The following is a 23,032-nucleotide window of genomic DNA, read 5'->3' as shown; positions in this document are numbered from 1 at the left end:
CAAAGAAATCTATTATTAAACTCTGTCATAACTGTCATATGCATAATTGTCATGTGCGTCAATCATATCAGTAGGACCGACTGAAAACTTGTAAACTTTGTTAGCACTAAAAGCACTTAAACTGCAAGAATCCATCCACATCCATGGGTAAAGATGTGAGGGAAGGAAAGAAAGAAACTTACACGTGGCAAAAATTATACTATTTATAAAATATTTCATTTTTATCTTAATTTACTATATTTACAGAGTGGACATTTTGCTTTTTTTTTTTTTTTTTGGTGGTGGGATGGTGGGTCGCCGCATGGCTTGCCGGATCTTAGTTCCCCAACTAGGGATTGAACCCGGGCCACAGCAGTGAAAGCACAGAGTCCAAACCTGGACGCTGGTGGACCACCAGGGAATTCCCCAGAATGGACATTTTGAATAAGAGTCGTCAGAACTAAGGACTCACCTCTCTCTGTATTAGGAATTCCCAGATCCACCGTCGGAACAGAACTGTCTGCGTAATCGCTGTAGTATTCGATGTGACCTGCCTGCCTCGCCCAAGTCTGCTTTACGATGGGGACTGAAAAAATGAGAGAGGGGACCGTCACTGGCACGGGCATCTAGGAAGCCTGGAATCTCAAAGTGGCGGGATAACCACCTATAAAGGAAGGGAAGCATTACTTGTTCTTCTTCAGGTGTCTCAAGACTAAGAGCTTGCTTTCTACCCTGAGAAATGCCAACAGCACAGGAATAAAAGCCCCTTCTTGAGGCATTTTCACATATACTCTAGAGCCGAGCACTTCTCATTGCTGGTGATAAATACACTGCCTCCATATAAGGATAAATTTTCTAGTCTGATTATACTGTTGTGTTTACATTAATTTTAACTTTAATTAATTTTTCTGTTTTCCCAACAGGCTGCTTCATTTAAAATTCACAACTGGACTTCTTAAATGCTTTTGAGGGGGGGGAAATATAATTACTCCTAAAGATTGGAATACTGTATGTGGTTGTAGCTGAGATGTAAACTTGCCTCCCTCACGGTGGAGGGGGGACCTTTTCAAACTACACATATCTCTGCCCGAAGATTCTTACAGGACCCCCCAACCCTATAAAGGGCATGACCCTACCCCTGAGAATCACTGCACATGATGGCTGACGTTACTGAGCTGCACTTTCGGAAAATGTGGAAAAATAAGATTGAGAACCGTTGCAGATTCTAAAACTCTATCATGAACAGATAAATTATTTTAATACAGTGAACACGAACAGCAGAAAACTCTCCTGGTTTTCTGCATTTTAGGGCGAGATGCTCAAAGGTAGCTGTGTCTCCGCACCTGACACAGAAATCTGCTTGATCACTGTTTGATATTAATTCACTTGACCAACTATCCCAGTAATTATTTTCTTCTGTACTTTTTTTAAGTTACTATCTGCATCTCTAAATTTTAAGAAGGGGTTTCTGCTGTTATTTTAATAGAAAAGATCATCATATCTAGATTTTACATTCTGTTGATTTAAGAATCTCAACTCTGATGAACCACATCTTCAGTTAATATTTTGAGACTTTATCAGATCACTTATCTTTCCCTTTTTCCCAATCTAAATAAAAATAAATGATATGCAAAAACTACCCATGCAATGCCAAATTTAAGTGTCTAGCTATGTTAGTCAGCAAACTGGGAGAGAAACTCAGACAGCCCTTACACAGAAAATACAAAAGTGCACCATTTTATAGTGCCATTATTGACCAGCTTTTAAAAAAGAAAAAGACCGATGAGTTCTGGACATTTGCTAGTCATCACCAAATTGCGTATTTTAAGCCACTAAATATTATTTTTATACATTAAAATGCAATTCTTCTGCAATCATAAAAAGCCAGATTTAAGATTTCTCCATACCAGAATGGACAAAGATGCAGTAAATAATAGATAAGATCGCTGAGGGGGAAAAAAAAGAAAAGAAATCCTTACTCTGTCCAAATTCCAGCACAACAAAAACCAACCTTGGCCCTGCAGTGGCAGTTTGCTTTGCATATAATAAGCAGGACTTACCCAGACAAGGCTCCCCGCAGCCTGCAGCCACTAGTGGTCGCACTCTTGGGTAAAATGTCCTCCACTGCATAACGGGAAGAAGCTGTGAGGAAAGGCCAAGAATTTCCCTGGGTCCCAGCACCGGGGTCCTGCAAATTCTGCTTGCACTTTCCTCAGCCTTTAGCCTTCAGATTCTGTTTGCTCTAAGAGCTTTAATAAACAGGACAGGCATTTCTTCTCAATTCTCTAATTTGAATGAAGTTAAAATCAAAATCAAGTGTGAGTTAGCTCTTCACTACACCTAACTACTTGCTTCCAGTTTTCGTTTGAAACAAATGAAACAGAAATGTCACTAAAGATAAGAATTACTGTTAGACTCAGTGCCCAACACCCCGCACAGGGCCGGGGACATAGTAGGTGCTCAATAAATAGCAGACTGAGGACTGGGTTTTGTCAGAATTCCAACAAAAGGTCAAGGGCTCTTTTTGGAACTAGTTTAAAGGAAGGTTTTATTCTTATCAACAATTCATCCTTTGGTACACGACTGGTACCACCATTACCAATCATTTGAAAATAGACAAACCATTTTAACACAGTAACGTGTTCTGAGACTCTAACACCAAAAGCATCCAGCAGTGTATCATCTGTCCCCTTATCACTGTAACACCTGTGCATTTGTAAAGAAAGGCTGTCTCCTACAACAGCAGGTGAAGACTATTTGCAACCAGAGTTGATTCAAAACTACTGAAAACTTTAACAATATTGGTCTATTTTATTGTGACTGTTTGAATCCTAAATTGAATTCATTCTATTACATATATTTCATATTGTATTGAGGCACTAGATTCCGAAAGATATTAAACTTGGAGAAAATACTTCAATATAGTTATGTGATCTACTATCTCATTTTCAATACAGAGAAGCATACTTTCTCCCACATAATAAAACAATAGTGAATGCCTCTTTCCAGAATGTTTGCCACAAGATAATTTAAAATTGGGGCAAAGTAAAAACTGTACTATTTAAAAAAACCCTCTGCCCAGATGGCATACGTCTTCCACATGGCTTTAAAGCCTGGAAGCAGGAGATGCATCTCCCTAAGAGGCACGGAACACACTTTTACTCCCAGTGAACTGACGTGCGAAACTGACTACAAGTGAAAATGAACTGACGCTTGAGTCCTGTACAAAATCTGCCACCCGGTCAACTGTGCATGATCGTTGTGATTTAAGGAGTCTACTGTTTTCAATTAACAACCGCACCTTTTGTCTCAGTATGACCACAAAGTAAAGCCCTGGTTTCTCTTCTCTTCTCAGGGAGAGACTTAGCGACAGCACCAAGCGTGTGCTCTGATTCCCGGGTTTAGAGATGAGGCATTTGGAAGACGGAAGAGCCCCTCCTCCTGGCTGACCTAACACAGCAGTTCGGGGCAGTCTGGCCCGTCTTCATCTGCGCAGCAGCCAGGGGAGAACCAAACTCTGCTTAATGATTCATGCACTCACTTCATCTAACACGGGGTGTGGCCTGCTAGCCGGCTGCATTTTCATTCAAACCCTCATGTTTTCAATGAGCAGACTGCGCCATGGTACCTACCAGACGGAACACGGCTACCACACACTCTTCAGAGTAAGTGTGTTCAGACCTAGAGGAAAGATCACTACGGTGAAGATAGCAAACAGGGATTTTTTTAATTCTGAAAGGAGTAAAGTGTTTCTTTTTAGGAGCTCAGGAAGCTGTGAAAAGGAACTAAAGGCTGAGCAAATGGTAATTTAACCTCTTTAATGAGAGGGAGACCGCAGGAGGAGAAACACCTCAACCCACCGCGAACAGAAACGGTGGCTGCCACGTGGTATCTGAGACCCGCGTGGGAACCGCGTGGCAGGAGGACACAGAGAAAATCCGTAACGTTCACTGACAGCTCATGTCACACAAGGAAAAACACATAACCCAGGAGGAAGTGATCAGGCGGAACGTTAAACTCCAGAGATCTTTTCCTTGCTTAAACATAACTTCACATGCTGTGGCAGTTCATCACTTTATGTAATACCTTCAAAGTTTCTTTAAAACCCTACCAACTGCTTGCATGTCAGCCAGCACTGCTGTTCCAATGCTGTCAATATGTATTTCTTTCTTAAGCCAAAAGATAGAGTATATTTTTGCTAACTGTGTCCTAAGTTGCTTTATTTCATCTAAATCAGAATCAAGACACAAGCAGTTATCGAAACGCTTGTTTCACTGTTGGGCAAAAAAAAAATTACAAGATGTAAAATCATTTTTTCTAATTTTGGAACTTGGCTTTATTATCAATTTTTCCAAAAGAGTATGAAAAAATGAGTTCACTGTATATGTCCCCTTGCCTTGACTACAGCCTTAAACAGAATGTTTCATCCCTCACCCTCGTCCCTGGAGGAGCCAGGAGTAGGGGCCATGGCTAGGGTCCATCTACGCTCGGAACCAAGGGCAGCGCACACACAGTGAGAGCCTGCCTCCGGAGAAGTCAGACTGTGTAGCCAGCTCTCAACTCCTCAGAGATAAATACAGTCTTGTCTGTGTTTATTTTTTCCTTCCCTGTCATTTGGTTTTTGTAACTTCAAGTGTTTCTACCAGAGTGCATACAGAAAGAAAAAAGAAAACAAACCCCCCCAGTCCGTGTATTCTGCTTGAATAAAGCAGTAATATGCGAGGACAAGATGGGAATCTGAATTCCCAGCTCAACGTATATTTGAAATCATCTGCGGGTTTGAATTCCTGGCGACCCCTCCTGCTACTGAAAATAAAAAGCCTCCTGCCACAGCTTCTGGCCGCGTCAAAACTGACCCTGAGCACAGCAGAGCATCAACACGGCTATCAAATACTATTTATCAAGCATTAGATTTATAATACATCCACAGAGAGTGCAGCACAGCTCTCTGTGGCAGAAAGAATTGGGGGTTTGGAGCCAGAAACCCTGAGCCCCAGCTCCCTTGCTCAGTCGACAAGATGCCAAGCTATTTGTGTCTCAACCCAAAGGCAGCTTTCTCTATGATATCAAGCGAATAAAAATAATGACCAGATCGCAAGGACTGTCCACATGAAATCAGATGATAGAATACATGTGAAAAACACACGAGAAAATGTAAGATTAGCAGTCAGAAGCAGCTACTGTGGCGTTCTCACTGAAACTAAAACGATTACTGGATAATTCTCTGGGCCAGCTGGTGACTGGACTAGATTTCCAAAACGAGGAGCAGAGCCCACTGGCCCGGGCAGGTTTCACTTCCATCAAGCAGAATGGACCTCAGAGCCCCTAAAATCCTGCTGCCTAGACTATCTTTTCAAACAAACAGGTCCAAGTTTAAAAATGGCTTGTCACAGCAACTCGGCTGTGACATCCGCAAAATACCTCTTAGGTCTCGGTTTGCAGTGATCCCAGATGCAAATTAAGAGCTGGTTTTGGGAGGCTTGGTTTTAATGCTCCTAACAGGCTTCGAAGATTTTATCATTTTTAAAGAACTTCGACTCAAAATTCAAATATAAAAGCATCTGATAGATACCTGAAAGGATTATCACAACCTTATGCAAAGTTAAGCAAGCAATAAACTAGATTATTATAAATGACATTAAAATTAGCAAACTTTTTTTTTTTCATTTCTGTAGAACATGAAAACTACAACAGGGATGGTCCCTAATTTTAGGGCTTTACCGTCAACTTGAAAAATGTGTTTCTAAAGAGAAAATACTACCACCCCCATTCCTAACATTGATATTGTACTCCAAGTGCAGCTTCAAGATTAAGTAAATCAATCTGAGCACTTCTGTTTTAAAAAAAAAAAAAAAAGGAGCTAGTTCACTTCCCTTGACACTTTTTTTAATTTTAACATCTTTATTGAAGTATAATTGCTTTACAGTGGTGTGTTAGTTTCTGCTTGATAACAAAGTGAATCAGTTATACATATACATGTGTTCCCATATCTCTTCCCTCTTGCGTCTCCCTCCCTCCCACCCTCCCTATCCCACCCCTCTAGGTGGACACAAAGCACCGAGCTGATCTCCCTGTGCTATGCGGCTGCTTCCCACTAGCTATCTATTTTACGTTTGGTAGTGTATATACGTCCGTGCCACTCTCTCACTTCGTCCCAGCTTACCTTCCCCCTCCCCATGTCAAGTCCATTCTCTACATCTGAGTCTTTATTCCTGTCCTGCCCCTAGGTTCTTCAGAAGTTTTTTGTTTTTTTTTTTAAGATTCCATATATATGTGTTAGCATATGGTATTTGTTTTTCTCTTTCTGACTTACTTCACTCTGTATGACAGTCTATAGGTCCATCCACCTCACTACAAATAACTCAATTTCGTTTCTTTTTATGGCTGAGTAATATTCCATTGTATATATGTGCCACATCTTCTTTATCCATTCACCTGTTGATGGACACTTAGATTGCTTCCATGTCCTGACTATTGTAAATAGAGCTGCAATGAATATTGTGGTACATGACTCTTTTTAAATTATGGTTTTCTCTGGGAATATGCCAGGTAGTGGGATTGCTGGTTTGTATGGTAGTTCTATTTTTAGTTTTTTAAGGAACTTTCATACTGTTCTTCATAGTGGTATCAATCTACCTTCCCACCAACAGTGCAAGAGGGTTCCCTTTTCTCCACACCCGCTCCAGCATTTATTGTTTGTAGATTTTTTAATGATGCCCATTCTGACTGGTTTGAGGAGATACCTCATTGTAGCTTTGATTTGCATTTCTCTAATGATTAGTGATGTTGAGCATCCTTTCATGTGTTTGTTGGCAATCTGTATATCTTCTCTGGAGAAATGTCTGTTTAGAGCTTCTGCCCATTCTTGAATTGGGTTGTTTGTTTTTTTGATATTGAGCTGCATGAGCTGCTTGTGGAGATTACTCCTTTGTCAGCTGCTTCATTTGCAAATACATTCTCCCATTCTGAGGGTTGTCTTTTGGTCTTGTTTATGGTTTCCTTTGCTGTGCAAAAGCTTTTAAGTTTCATTAGGTTCCATTTGTTTATTTTTGTTTTTATTCCCATTTCTCTAGGAGGTGGGTCAAAGAGGATCTTGAAGTGATTGATGTCATAGAGTGTTCTGCCTATGTTTTTCTCTAAGAGTTTTAAAGTGTCTGGCCTTAAAATTAGGTCTTTAATCCATTTTGAGTTTATTTTTGTGTATGGTGTTAGGGAGTGTTCCAATTTCATTCTTTGACATGTAGCTGTCCAGTTATCCCAACACCACTTACTGAAGAGGCTGTTTTTCCTCCATTGTATATGCTTGCCTCCTTTATCAAAGATACGGTGACCATATGTGCGTGGGGTTATCTCTGGGCTTTCTATCCTGTTCCATTGACCTATATTTCTGTTTTTGTGCCAGTACCATACTGTCTTGATTACTGTAGCTTTGCAGTACAGTCTGAAGTCTGGGAACCTGATTCCTCCAGCTCCGTTTTTCTTTCTCAAGATTGCTTTGGCTATGTGGGGTCTTTTGTGTTTCCATAAAATTTGTGAAATTTTTTGTTCTAGTTCTGTGAAAAATGCCAGTGGTAGTTTGACAGGGATTGCATTGAATCTGTAGATTGCTTTGGGTAGTAGAGTCATTTTCACAATGTTGATTCTTCCAATCCAAGAACATGGTATATCTCTCCATCTGTTTGTAGCGTCTTTAATTTCTTTCATCAGTGTCTTACAGTTTTCTGCATACAGGTCTTTTGTCTCCTTAGGTAGGTTTATTCCTAGGAATTTTATTCTTTTTGTTGCAGTGGTAATAGGAGTGTTTTCCTGATTTCACTTTCAGATTTTTCATCATTAGTGTATAGGAATGCCAGAGATTTCTGTGCATTTTGTATCCTGCTGCTTTACCAAATTCATTGATTAGCTCTAGTAGTTTTCTGGTAGCATCTTTAGGATTCTCTACGTATAATATCATGTCATCTGCAAACAGTGACAGTTTTACTTCTTCTTTTCTGATTTGGATTCCTTTAACTTCTAAAACTATGTTGAATAATAGTGGTGAGAGGGGCAACCTGTCTTGTTCCTAATCTTAGTGGAAATGGTTTCAGTTTTTCACCATTGAGAACAATGTTGGCTGTGGGCTTGTCATAAATGGCCTTTATTATGTTGAGGTAAGTTCCCTCTATGCCTACTTTCTGGAAGCTTTTTATTATAAATGAGTGTTGAATTTTGTCAAAAGCTTTCTCTGAATCTACTGAGATGATCATATGGTTTTTCTCCTTCAATTTGTTAATATGGTTTATCACATTGACTGATTTGCATATATTGAAGAATCCTTGCATTCCTGGGATAAACCCCACTTGATCGTGGTGTGTGATCCTTTTAATGTGCTGTTGGGATTCTGTTTGCTAGTATTTTGTTGAGGATTTTTGTATCTATGTTCATTAGTGCTACTGGCCTGTAGTTTTCTTTTTTTGTGACATCTTTGTCTGGTTTTGGTATTGCTGATGGTGGCCTCATAGAATGAGTTTGGGAGTGTTCCTCCCTCTGCTATATTTTGGAAGAGTTTGAGAAGGATAGGTGTTAGCTCTTCTCTAAATGTTTGATAGAATTCGCCTGTGAAGCCATCTGGTCCTGGGCTTTTGTTTGTTGGAAGATTTTTAGTCACAGTTTCAATTTCAGTGCTCATGATTGGTCTGTTTTTATCTTCCTTTTCTTCCTGGTTCAGTCTCGGAAGGTTGTGATTTTCTCAGAATTTGTCCATTTCTTCCAGGTTGTCCATTTTTGGCATATAGTTGCTTGTAGTAATCGCTCATGATCCTTTGTATTTCTGCAGTGCCTTCACACTTTTTTAATGAAAAGTATTTGTCAAAAACCATCCTACACTGCCAATGCAGGGGGCATGGGTTCAACCCCTGGTCCAGGAAGATCCCACACAATGTGGAGCAACTAAGCCCACGCACCACAATTACTGAGCCTGTGCTCTAGAGCCCACGAGCCACAACTAATCAGCCTGCATGCTGCAACTACCGAGCCCACGTGCCACAACTGCTGGAGCCTGCATGCTCTAGGGCTCCTGTGCTGCAACTGCTGAGCCCGCATGCTGCAACTACTTAAGTCCGCATGACTAGAGCCCGTGCTCCACAAGAGAAGCCACTGCAATGAGTAGCCCACACACCGCAACAAAGGGTAGCCCCCCCTCGCAGCAACTAGAGAAAGCCCAAAAAGCAGCAACAAAGACCAAAAAGCAGCCAAAAAATATATATAAATAAAAGAAACTTAAAAAAAAAACATCCCTCAGAGCCCTTACAGATTATGAAAAAGACAAAAGAATATTAAATCTAGGTTAAATTTATGATAAATGAAATTTTTAAGTGCTATATTGATTTTTGATAGTATTTTAGGACTCATATAATGAATGTATATGTTTATTTAGGCTGATTTAATAGAACTTAGAATTTATCATGACTGTTTTAGGTAACCATGAAGGTTTATTGTAAATGTACTTTAAAGATAGTGTTGACTGTAACAAGATTTGAATTTATGTCAGTGTCTTAAACACTTTAATCCCAAATTATAATTTTCTTTTATTTGGAAAATATGATCCCCTTTAAAATATAATTTGTAAATATATTATCACATAAATTATATAAATGAACTCCCCACATAGCTCTAATCCCACAAAAAAAGACAGCTGGTTTAGAAATCTCTCCTCTATAAATATCACACTCTTGGTGAAATTGAGTCTGTTCATGGAAAAAATTAAAATATGTGCTAAAATTAGAAAATGCAAGACTGTCTAACCTTCAATTTCAGAAAAGTGCTGCTTGAAATAAGGTGAAAAAAGAGATAAATTATGTATTTATATTTAAGGTAGGCTTTTTAAAAAACAGTATCATAACAACTTAGTAGAATTCTGAAATGAAACCAACAATTTGAATAAAAACAACATTCATCTATCAATACATGCAGGATTTCCTTAAGAAGGAACCATTGCTTGTAAGGCACATTTTTCCTTTTCTCTATGTATCTACATGTGAGCAAATACATATCCTTACTTAAAAGTTCTGATGTGTGCATTTGAAATAAATATAAAAAGAAGGAACAGTGTTAGAAAAACATTCTTTTTGGCATTCTGTTACCCTGAAATCCCCTCTCATACTCATACAGCTCAGAGACTGCACTTGGACATAACAGGACCTTGTTTTGCAAAATGGACTGTTATTCACTAACTGTCTCCTAGATTGCCACAGCTGAGCTTTTCCATTTCCAATTTAAAATACTGCTCTAATCAGTCCTTAGAAGGGCTATGACCACTCATGTTGCAATACAAAATTGTCTTTTCTAATTGATCTTGGTGATTGAAGTGGTATGATGAAGAATACTGATTAAATAACTGCTTTTACTTCAATGACATATTTGTCATTGTCCCTTTTATTTAGGTTGAGTTTATATCTGGTTTGTACTGTTGTTTTAAAGGCAGTTTGCATTTTTAAAGGTCAATAAAAATGAATAACCCAAAACATACTTCTGTCATCATGAAATTTCTTGCATGTCTTTACTGCAACAAAAATATCCTTCTTCTTCACTGGATTTCCCTAAAAAAAGAAAAAAATATATATGCATACATGAGTCAATGTGTCTTAACTGCACATCCACATTAGCTCTCACATGCTCTCAAGTTCAAATTCACCAATGTCAGGGACGTCACACTTGTCTCCAGGATTAAGTTTTAGGGGAAAAAAGGAACTGTAGCTCCGCTGACCACAAAGCCTTTGCTCAGCCAGACTGGCCCCAGGATCCCGGGTCAGCATTTCCACTGTGTCACCTGGACGAGTGTCCTCAGCTCTCTAAACTTCCATCTGCTCATTTAGGAAATTAGGATGATAACCAACCACCCGTACGGCTGCTTTTATTACTACTATTGATTAAGCGCATCACAGGTACCCAGTAAACGTTGGCTACCTTCCCTTTCCTTTTTCCAGCTGGTGAAGATTTTTGTCAAAGGGAGAGAGAAGTAGGGGGATGTTTTAGTGTAACATAAGAGATGACTCCCTTCTGGGGGCCCAGCCTTACTTTGATGTTAAAGTATTTTTATGGCCCTTTATCGTCTACCCAAATCTAGGCAACAGCGATGTTCTGTCCTCTGCCAAAGGCAGGATAACTTCCAACACTTTGGAGGAGCCTGGAGCCCTGCCCTGGTTCCAGCCCAGGCCGATCACTCAGAGGAAGGGGCTCACGGAGGGGCTTGCGGACAATCCACACCCAGGCCGTGGGCACTTCACGGAGGGAGCTGGGTTGGGCGGCGTGTTCTGGCCCCTTTATCGCTGTCTTAGCCCTGCAGTGATACTCAATCCTAATTCTGCATCATTTGGGGCTGGTTTATAGCGACACGTAACTGCAGTTTTGTCACGTCACTCAAGGCACTAGGAGGTCAACCCCTCCAGATTGTCCAGGAGGGCACTGAAGAACAAGCAAGCATAATGTCTACAAAGACATCTCCGCCTCAGGGACGGTGCCAACGGGACAGACTCTCTCCCACTGTTGCAGTGTGTGTGTCTGTGTGTGCGTGTGTTCCTCTTTGAAAATGCAACGCACAGACTTCTGTATCAATGACTTGAAAATAACAGACAACATCTGAGGTAGTGAATGTATTTTTCATTGTGAGGAAGGACTGTTAACCACCCAGCTGAGTCCCGGGGTCTTCAGGCCCATCCTGGGGACTGGTCCAAGGGTCTACCCTAACAAGTAGGTTCAGTCTAAAAGTTCTGCACAGTCTCAGGTGAGATCAAAGTGAGGTCACTGGCTGAGAAAGTAAAGGGGGTGGGCTCGAGGAGAAGGCTTAGGAATAACGGGCAATGTCTGAGATTGCCTTGCTGGGAAACAGAATAGGAATTCCAACAGCTACATGCTACATCTTCAACAAAAGAAACGACTCCAGGCTACACCTCCGCAGCTCTCAGTGCCACTCTGCTCTCTTCTCTTGTGCAAAACAGGGTAATGACAGTGCTCACCTTATAGGGCCAGTATCCCCAGAAACATGATATATAGTTCTCACGTGGCACATGGCAGATGTTGGGGTTTTTTAGGATGGAAAGTGCTAGGACAACATTGTGCACAGCATGTATGTTTTCCTTTGACACACCAGGAAGCTGTCCTTTTATTACTTACGCAAAGTGGTAGAAAAGAATGAAATGTGGTGGCACAGGAAGAGTCCACCCCGTCTGTACAGAACTCAGGCACAGGAGTGAGGGGTGGTCCATCACCTCGGTCCCAGATGTAGAGAGCGATCTGTCACACAGGAAACTGGCATGAATGAAAGCTCTTAACCAGCACCACAGTCCACAAAGGTATGAAACATCTCAAGGCAAGCAGACCTTAATTTCTCTAGAGAATGTTAAATTGAACCACATCAGTATGTCAGCATTCAACGGTTTTTTGGGTTTTCTTTTTTTTTTTTTTTTTTTTTTGCGGTACGCGGGCCTCTCACTGTTGTGGCCCCTCCCGTGCGGAGCACAGGCTCCAGACGCGCAGTCCCAGCGGCCATGGCCCACGGGCCCAGCCGCTCCGCGGCATGTGGGATCCTCCCAGACCGGGGCACGAACCCGCGTCCCCCGCTTCGGCAGGCGAACTCTCAACCACTGCGCCACCAGGGAAGCCCTTTGGGGTTTTACTTACAAAAGGAGTAATTCCATGTGGAGCAATCTAATCTTTTATTAACCGTAAACAATTAATTAAGAATCAGTATTCTGACCTCCAAAAAATTCCACATTGTCATAAGCAACTTTAGGGAAGCTATTTCAGGGATTCTGAAACATCACAGAGAAAGATAAAAGGAAATATCATGACTCTGGTTTCCTGCAGGATGGTAATTACATACCCTGAAAAACCGACTGGCTGAAACTATCTAAAAATATCGAGATAAAATATTTTTCAAAGCATTTTAAATGTATTGCTAACTTGGCACAAAAATATGGAGCTTATGAGGACAAAAATGGAAAGTGAGAACCTGAGGAAAAAGGCCACTGAGGGTAGTTTTCCCCAGTAGGTATCAGCTGGGCTCTGAGGATGCCAAGGTTCTGATGCATGTTAAGAGAATAAAGCCCATGACCTGCCCAAGGTGGGGCGTGTCTAACAGCAAAGCCCCAAAACTGGCACTAGATGGAGGGAAAAATCATCTCCAGATATCCTGAGATTAGGTAACCAAAGGCAGGCCTCCCTCATTTGTCACCTACGTGTTCCAGAAGCACCTCGGAGTAATTTAAAGTGGCCCTAAGTCAGCCTGAGCCTCTAGCAGCTGGTAAAAACTAATGCAAATCCTTACTGAGGAGCCCACAACCTTAATATAGGACAGGGGACGGCCACAGTTCCCAAGGAGCTAAAGTACTCAGAAAAGTCACAAAAAGTAGTACAAAGAGACGAGATGATGGGCAAGAGCCAGCAGACACAGCTCGCTCAGGCCCAGAAGACTTTGGGGACTGGAATGATCAAGCACAGAAGAGAAAATGACTGTTTCATATATTTTTATAAAGAAAAGAAAAACTTTAGAACATGAGCAAAATTTCTGAAAGATTGTACAAGAGAGCAAATTTGAAAAAGAAACGTCTAGAACTTGTAGATGTGAAAAATACAATGCTTAGGGCTTCCCTGGCGGCGCAGTGGTTGAGAGGCCGCCTGCCGAAGCGGGGGACGCGGGTTCGTGCCCCGGTCCGAAAAGATCCCACATGCCGCGGAGCGGCTGGGCCCGTAAGCCATGGCCGCTGAGCCTGCGCGTCTGGAGCCTGTGCTCCGCAACAGGAGAGGCCACAACAGTGAGAGGCCCGCGTACCGCAAAAAAAAAAAAAAAAAAAAAAAGAAGAAGAAGAAAAATACAACGCTTAAAATGAACATTTTAATGGTGGGGATAAACAGCATATTAGACACAGCTGAATAAAAACTAGGGAACTAAAAGATGAAGTCCTCCAAGTTATCTGAAATGTAGCCCAGCAAGAAACAGAGATGGGGAGTGTAGAAGAGAAGTTCAAACCTCTAGCATGTATCTAAAGTTCCAGAAGGAGGCAACAGAGGGGATGAGAAAACAGCTGGAAAGACAATGGCTGGGAATTTTTTTTAAATGTAATTTAAAAAAAAAAAAATAGGATTGCTTAACAATCCTATTATAGAAAGGCCCAATGAATTCTAAGCAGGATTAGAAAAAGAAGAGTCTGCCCCTGGACATATATATACCATCGTGAAACTGCAGAACACCAAAGACAAAGAACAATCTTAAAAGCTGCCAGAGAAACGGCAGATTACTGACCATGGAACCATGTAAGAGTGGCGGTTGATTTCCTAACACAACAGCAGTAACAGAAGCCAGAGCACAGGGGAACAACAGTATTGTGATGAGAGAAAATGTCTCACAACCTAGAATTGTACACACAATGCAACTATGTCTCAAGAACAAAACTGAAATAATTGTTTTTTTAACTAGTTATAGTCCCTATATATTTATTTATTTATTTATGGCTGTGTTGTATCTTCGTTTCTGTGCGAGGGCTTTCTCTAGTTGTGGCGGGCGGGGGCCACTCTTCATCGCAATGCGCGGGCCTCTCACTATCGCGGCCCCTCTTGTTGCGGAGCACAGGCTCCAGATGCGCAGGCTCTGTAGTTGTGGCTCACGGGCCCAGTTGCTCCGCGGCATGTGGGATCCTCCCAGACCAGGGCTCGAACCAGTGTCCCCTGCATTGGCAGGCAGATTCTCAACCACTGCGCCACCAGGGAAGCCCCTGAGATAATTTTTAAGGGAAAAAAAAAAACCAAAAAAAAAAAAACCACGGAGAATTTGCCACCTCACTAAAAAGGAAATTCTGAAGGATGTACTTCAGGAAGAATAAAAATGATCCCCGTTGGCAGGTCCAAGAAGCAAAACAGAATAGTGAGCACAGACACGGCAAATACAGGGTTAAGCTAATACAAATCATTTAACTGTATAAAGTAAGGAAGGACAATATCTGAGTTGCGGGGTTGAAAAAAAACAAAAATACTGGACAAAAGAGCATAAAACCTGGGAGAGGGATAATCAGAGTTATTATGCTCAGGCCCTTAGATTTTTAGGCTATTGATTAATCAGCCACTTACCGTACATGTTAAAGTACCGTAAGTCCCCTGCATACGAACAAGTTCCGTTCCAAGAGCGAGTTTGTAAGTCCAATTTGTTCGTAAGTCCAACAAAGTTAGCCTAGGTGCCCAACTAACACAATCGGCCATATAGTACTGCACTGTAACAGGTTTATAATACGTTTGCATCTTTGAGAGTTCGCAACTGGAAGGTTCGTATGTAGGGGACTTACTGTATTTAAAACAACCATTAAGGAACAGACATTGAGAATGAACTTCAAAAATAACAGAGGAGGGAAAAAAATGGAATAAAAATTTTAAAAATCTAAAAGAAAGCAAGGAAATTTTCAAAAGAAAAAAATGGGAGACAAAGGATAAAATAAAGTGTTAGTAAGCATGAAAAATGTAAATGTAAATTTGCTATATGGTTTGAAGATAAAGATTGTCAAACTGGGAGAAAAAAACAGACACGTCCTCTTTAAGAGAGATGCATCAGAAGAGGACACAAAAGAATTGAAAGAAAAAAATGAAAAACAATGATGAAGCAAACACCAAAAGAAAGCTAGTATAGAAGTGTTCCTGTCAACAAAATAAATGCTAAGGCAAAGAGCATTACTAGAGATAAAGATACATTTACGGAGAGGAGGTAACAATTCTAAACTTGTATGCATCTAATTAACATAGCCTCAGAGTATAAATAGCAAGAGTTGGCAGTTCCACAAAGAGACACTGTCACCACTATCATGGAAGATTTTCACATTCCTCCCTTAGTAAATGACGGATCAAGCAGACAAAATGAAAGCAGGAAAAGGGAGAGAGGGAGGAAATAAAATATGTGAAAAGCACAATAGATTAACTGATTAATCTATTTGTTCTTTAGTAGACATAAAGAGAATATTATACCACCCCCAAATCAGAGCACATACATCCTTTTCTCCATTTATGAAAAGTGAACATGAACTAGGCCATTAAGCAAACCTAAAAATATTTCAAATGACTGTTATATAGACCCATCATACTAAGTTAGAAATCAATAACAACACACAAATATACTGAGTCACAATGAAAAATGTATTTTTTAAAGTCGGTCACAGTCAAAAAACAGTTTAAAAGCTTCTGCCCTAGAGAAACTCTTGTAGAGGATCATCATGACACATGTCAAAAATATTCATAGAACTGGTGACTGCAACAGCAAAACCCAGTCGCAACCCGGAGGCCCACTACCAGCAGACTGGGCAAATACACTGTGGTGTGGTCCTGGGAGAGACAGTTATACAAAGTGACGATAGTTCATTAAAGCCACACGTATCAACACGGATGACTTTCAAATTAGAACATTATTCAGGGTACAGTTCTGTTTATATAAAGGCCAGAAGGATGCAAAACTATGTATTATTCAGAGTTACATTCATATGTGATCAAATATGAAGAAAAGGGGGCCAGGGAGAGAATTCAAGAAAGTTGTTGACTCTCGTTAGAACGAAGGGGGACCCTCCTGGGGAGATACTTACAGGTAGCCTCCAAGCAACTGATCAAGTTCAATCTCTTAAGCATAGATATTCTGACTGATCTTTATACCTTTCATGTATGTTAGAGGGTTTTTTTGTATGTTATTCAATGTTTCATAGACTCCCAAACCTGGGTATCTATACCTGAGCTGACTTTTCATTAAAAATATCTAGACAGGGCTTCCCTGGTGGCGCAGTGGTTGAGAGTCCGCCTGCCGATGCAGGGGACGCGGGTTCGTGCCCCGGTGCGGGAGGATCCCACATGCCGCGGAGCGGCTGGGCCCGTGAGCCATGGCCGCTGAGCCTGCGCGTCCGGAGCCTGTGCTCCGCAACGGGGGAGGCCACAACAGTGAGAGGCCCGCGTACCGCAAAAAAAAAAGAAAAAAAAATCTAGACAGACCCTGGCTTTCAACTGGTCATTCTTTCCCTTCTGTGGAAAAGAATGATTTTTAACATGAATATTTCTCCTCAAATAACCTATTTCATCATTTAGAAATACTCCCCAAATTAAAATCTTGTGCCCTTTTCGCTCCTGGCAGGCTACCAGCACTGCTGGACTGAGTCACGATTGGCCCCAATGTCCTAAAATACAGATTCCTACAGAGGGAAAGGCAAGTCTGTTTCAGGCAGTCAGATGTACGCGTGAAGAGACCTTCTTGATGATGAATCAGGAGAGATTAATGGATTAAGGACAGGACGCCCGCCACCTGCCTCCAGGATGACTGGTCACAGATGTCTACTAAATGCCAGGGTGCTGGGGGACCAGCTGGCCCAATTCTGCTCCACAGGGTCCAGCACAAGAGACATGTCGAAGACACATGTGCAACCAAAGCACAAAAAAAGACCAGAGGTATTTTACTGACATTTTTGCATGTTTTTAAAAATCCATCTCTGGACCCATCCACCTAGCTTAAAAACAAAGGATGAAGGATCACAGACACAACTGTTTTCTCCACCGTTCCTTCCCCACCTACGTGACCAAAATGGGCTTAAAGAAGAAAGCCCTCACAGACTGTAGCATGTGCAATTTCCTTGTTGGGAAAATATGGATGTGAATGGCAGAGGGGATGCACCTTTCAGGGAACACAAGACACCTTTTGTATCAAGAGACACGAATTCTTGATTACGAAGACTTTGAACCAAACAAATCATGACCTACCTCATATTTTAAATCTATTGTAAAGTCGGATTTCAGGGACTCGCTCTTCAATCTCTTGGTAAGCCTAGAAAATAGAGACAATTTGAGTTTTTTGAAAAAAACCAAAAAAGCATCAAACAAGAAGAACACTTCTTGAGACTTTCTAATGTTTGAAAACAAATAAAAATATAAATTTTAAGACAAAAATAAGAGTTTAATTTCCTTGAGGCAAAGGACTATGAAAACACAATTATTTGTGGACCAGGACACGAATGCAAGGCTTGTTGCAAACGTAGTGTTCATTATTCAACATCTGGAAAATAACATAAAACACAATACGATACAATACATGTCTTTTAAAAAGCCACAGAGTGTGCTGACTCCTGATAATCCTTGACTAAATAATGACAGAGAAAGAAAAGGAAAAGAAAAAAGCCTGCCTGATAGAGAAACAGAAGTTGCTACTTTTCAGTCTCCTACTTTTAATGACCCTATGAATTACAGTTTGTGGAGTTTCCTGGGGGAGAGAGCATGTGGTTTCGGGAAAGAATAACAGTTTCAAGTCATTTTCTTGCTTCAGAAAAGCCATAATGGCTCTTTTCAACACAGAAGAGAGGCCCAGACCCCTGGGCCCCGGCTCTAGAGCCCCCCCGCTCCCCAGCGTGCACCAACCTCCCCCGAAGCGCGCTCCTGGCCACACGGCGGCCCAGTTCTCCCCCACCCAACCTCTACCTGGCAGCCTTTTCTCCAAGACCGAATTCAAGGGTGTCCAGACCTGCCCACGAGAATAAATGGAAACTTCCTTTGCCCCCAGAGTGGGAAGCACAGCCCCATTCATCACACACGGCGAGCCCCCTGCACCCCCCTCCTGCTCTGCACCCCAAACAGCGCCCACCACCCGGGCCCAAACGAGCACTTGGTGAGCGATCTGAAGGGATGAGGGCAAATCGCAATACGTTCCTCCGTTTCAGGCTGAGTGAGGCAGAACGACATGCTTACCAAGACCACGGAACTGCCACAGGCTTTATGTTTATTACAGGGCTACAGACGGGACCCTCGTTTCAATGACGAACCTCCTAACAAATATTTTAACTACAAAGAAATAATGGTAATCTGAAAAGGAAAACTAGTAATCAGTTTCAAAAGTCCTCCCTGAGTTTTTAGCCTGGTTGAGCCACAGACATTTCTCTAAAAATTTCTCTCTAATCGGAGGAAAGATGAAGGAGGACACAGGTTATAATTTACGTGTAGTCAGGAAGCACCGGCCTCACGGGTGACGGGAACGTGGCTCGATGGTACACAGCTCGCAAAGAAGCCCCATGGAACCTCTGCTACACTCCTGCTCAGTACCTGCCCACCGGCTCAGGGGCAGGAGTGGGTGAGGACACTGCATAGAGAGACTGCGTTCTCAGAACATTCCTGACGTATATTAAGAGAAAACTCTGCCCTGGTGTGGAATCTTGTCCAACTCGAACTCTGCTTGGCTGGAGCCAGTTTTCATGAATTAACTCTTTTAAGGTAACTTGGGGATTTGAACTCATGCCAAGTGCCTTCAAAATCTGAGCCAATCACATTCAGACACCAAACACACACACACAAAAAGAAGAGTCACACCTGGGCTCATCGCCACGGACGAGGAACACAGAACTGCGATCAGCACCCAATGGCACGTGACATCCACTGTCAGGTGGCCACGCTGCCCACACCCGTTCTTAAGAGACAATCAACACCTCTGAACTGTTACCCTAAACGTGCTCTCTACGCTTCCTGACTTTTTAAGTTTCTTTTGCATTCAATTCTTGTACATTTTTCTCTGAGGGAAACTAGAGAAAAATGTGACAGCCACTGATACAATCTCTTTAAGAGGAAAGAATCTCTTTAAGATGAACACTGACTGACTGGAAACAAATTAGTATGTACACTGACATCTGTGGCTACGTTTAGCAGCCTGTGGAATCTGCCAGAACCAGTGATGGTTACCTCAATATTACGAACGTCGTCGCATGGATGAGTCAGCCTCATGGGACACCTGGGGCCTAACCCAGTCACCTTGCAAACAAGTCCCAGTTCTAAAAGTGTGCAGGGGGGCATTCACCCGACTTAAAAGGCCAGTCCTAGTGGTGGGAACTAGGTTTCATTTTTCTATACACCAAGCAAGGGCTATACCCAAGGGCTTTTCAAACGCTAATTTCAGGAACCAACAATGCCAAAAAAAACAAGGCCAGAAATCCCAACTACTTTGCGAAAATATTTCTTCATTAAATATTCAGTTCCTGGCAAAAGAGAATTTGACATTCAGCTTTCCTGTTTTTAGAAGGCACTAAGTTATGTCCCGATAACACAGTTCTAATGACACAACCAGCTAGACCGGAAACTTGCAACAAATATAGGGCTCCTTCAACTCCATACCAGGAAAACTTCCTGACTCTTCTAGTCCCACGTGTGAGACAGTCAACAGAGCAAGATATTGCAGGACATCTAGATAAGGTTTTCTGATAGAAAAACAACAGGGGAAACCAGTAACAGTGTTCTGTAGTAACACCTATTTGAAGAAACCATCTTACTGAAAATCAATGAGCGTTTCTCCAAAGATGCAAGCATTTTTTTTTTTTTTTTTTTTTTTACTGATGCTGTCGTGAGGAGATCACGTAGCTAGAGCACTGGGAAATGTTGGGCAGTGTTAATTCAACACTCACTGATGCGGGATTGCTAGCCCCAAAAATATTTTCGGTGAGAAAGTCTAAGAAAGTGAGTGTCATGAAGTGTCTTTAAGTAACCAGTTTTTCTGGTGACTTGAGTAACTATAAATCATTGCCCTACCTACCAAGTGAGCCATAAGTCAAGGAAAGGAGACACAGTGAATCGACGTTCCCGTAGCGGGCACTGTTGGTTACCCACATGATACAGAGCCTCTCCTTCCTTCCTCTAAGAGAATTCTGATTTTGATCAATTATTCAGGCCAAAAAAGGGGCTCCAGGGTCAGAGTCAGTTTGATCCCAACCGATGCACTGAAGTTCTGGCAGCTGTTAACGGTGCAGAGGATGGTAGAGGTCTGAAGTTGTCCCAACTGACTTTAATTGGACAGGATCCACCTAGAGACTGGGGATAAGTACTTTCATTCCATGGTTAGAGGCTGTCTCCTGCTGTACATAAATAAGAAGTTCGTAGCCCTTACTGCCTTGAAAGCACAAAGCTTACCAGATTTAGGGTGAAATGATGCTGTGCACTAAGCCGGAGAGACAGAGAGATCCAGCCTCCCCTCAGTAACATTGCTGGGCTCCTGCACCAAACCACCACCCACCTCCACTTCCAGTTCCAGCAACAATGTTCCCTTCATCCACTCGGCATACTTTGCTGCTGCTTGCATCTACACTGGGAAGGAGCGTGTTACATTGTAAGGAACTTTCAAACGTCAAGGGAGCAGTCCAGAAGTTTCAGCAACCACAAATGACAAAGTATCTACTACCTTATATTACTACAATGGGCTAAAAAGCTTTTCAGGACGCCAAACCCTAGAAACAGGACACTTACTGTAAGAAATAAGAGAAACATTTCCATCTTTGCAGATATGAAAACCACAACTGCACTATCAACTTTCCATTCCCTAAAGAACAAAAACTCACAATTAATCTGAACTATTTAGGTTAAGAGGACTGTCAACAGCCATGCTTCTCCTGAATTACAACTTATCTTCCCCTTTCACATCAAAAACTGCATGACTGTGATTCTCACACCGAGAGATAGGTATGCCTCCTGCCCAGCCCACGTTTAAACGCGTCTACACATCCACGCACATAACCAGTCATCACCCAACCCAAGGCCTGCTGCTGATTCATTTCCTTACTGACAACCAGAGTCACGCCTAGAGCTCACAACAGTGGTCACACCTCCGGGTACAGAGTCCTGAGCACTCGTGGGCCCTCCCTCAGCCTCACAGTTGATCATTCGCCTCATTTTGCAGGTGAGTAAGAGGAAGGGCAGAGCGGCTGAGCGTGTCTGAGGGGATGAGCAAGTGATGGAGCCTGTGTCCGGCTCCTGCCGCGGGTCTCCCTGCACCACCACCCGCTGCCTCTGCTGAAAAGTTCACTCAGCTCCATCAGCTGCAAGACTCGGCGAAATAAAAGTTGATTCATACACAAGACGCAACGAAAAGCAAGTCTCATAAATTCTTACTTGTTTACCAGTGGGATACTAAGGGCCCAGCCAGCAGCGAAGTCTGGGTATTTAAAAACTGTAGGATTTTCGGAAAAGGCATAATGATGAATTATCGTAGATTCTTCGTCATGTAATGCTTTTCCTAAAAACCATTCCTGTTAAATAAAGATATAGAATTTTTTTAAAAAGCCATTTCATGCATGACCAAAACCAAATTGGTATCATTAGTTTTAGTTAAATATCCTGGGTGATAGAGAATAAGCACAGATTATATATTTCTAAAGAATTTTAACAAAAATATAATTATTACTCATGTGATAATGAATATAGCATAATCTTGGTCTATAAAGAAAGTAATTTAAGATCAGATCATCAAGATGAACAAAATGCTAGTCGTCATTATACTATAAACACATAAAAGTGGTATTTTATAGAATATTCCTTATCAAAATACTATTAATGTGAAGAAAACAGTGTTCCTTTATGTCCCACTGAGGTTTGCAAAGAAGAATTTGGAAAAATTCCTTCCAGAATCAGTGCCTATTTTATTCATTTATTCAGTCATTCAATTAACATTTGTTATCAGTTAACATTTATCCCACACCAGGTGGGAACAGAGCTTACACAATAGTGGGGAGACAGAAAGAAAGCAAGTAAATAAAGTAAGTTCAGATAGTGCTATGATGAAAATAAAAGAGTGACGGGTGACCCTGGAAAGAGAGAGAAACCTCTTAGGAAGTAACAGTTGAACGGAGATTAAATAACATCAAGGAACCAGCGAAGCACACATCTGGGGAAGAAGAGGTGAGGCAGTTAATACAAAGTCCCTGAGGTGGGAAAAAGCTTGATATATTCTGACAAAAAATGAGTGCAGTGTGGCTGGAATATACTGGGTATGGGAAACATGGTATGAAAGAGAAGCAGGAGATAGACCAGGGTTCAGATGTCACAACACAACAGCCTGGATCAGACCGACTCTCCCACCAAGAACAAGTATAAAAGCTGGAGGAATTCTTAGAGCAAATGACTGAGGGCATCAAAACACAACGAAGGCAAATAGGATGTGAGAGAGAAGGGGAGCCCACCCGTGGGAGCCCCATAGTCACCTCCTTTCACCCTCAAGGAATCTGCTGATTACCTGAGCAGAGGACAGCACACCACCAAGGGCAGCAGC

At 41.8% G+C, this 23,032-nt stretch overlaps 1 protein-coding gene across 1 annotated transcript in view; it reads right to left on the bottom strand.

Annotated features, from left to right (window-relative positions):
* B3GLCT (beta 3-glucosyltransferase) overlaps positions 1 to 23,032 on the bottom strand; it is a 108,832-nt gene that overhangs the window by 26,759 nt on the left and 59,041 nt on the right. Inside the window, exons 7-11 of the mRNA XM_082859744.1 lie at positions 21,877 to 22,013; positions 17,725 to 17,788; positions 12,130 to 12,249; positions 10,487 to 10,556; positions 452 to 565 (exon numbers count right to left, since the gene is read on the bottom strand). Of these exons, the coding sequence (XP_082715870.1) occupies positions 452 to 565; positions 10,487 to 10,556; positions 12,130 to 12,249; positions 17,725 to 17,788; positions 21,877 to 22,013 (505 nt within the window). The remainder of the gene's footprint in view (positions 1 to 451; positions 566 to 10,486; positions 10,557 to 12,129; positions 12,250 to 17,724; positions 17,789 to 21,876; positions 22,014 to 23,032) is intronic.

The sequence above is a fragment of the Leucopleurus acutus genome (assembly GCF_964270905.1).
Source record: "Leucopleurus acutus genome assembly, chromosome: 18".
NCBI lineage: Eukaryota > Metazoa > Chordata > Mammalia > Artiodactyla > Delphinidae > Leucopleurus > Leucopleurus acutus.
The sequence above is the reverse complement of the archived record's forward strand: the minus strand, read 5'-3'. Positions and strand labels throughout refer to the sequence as shown.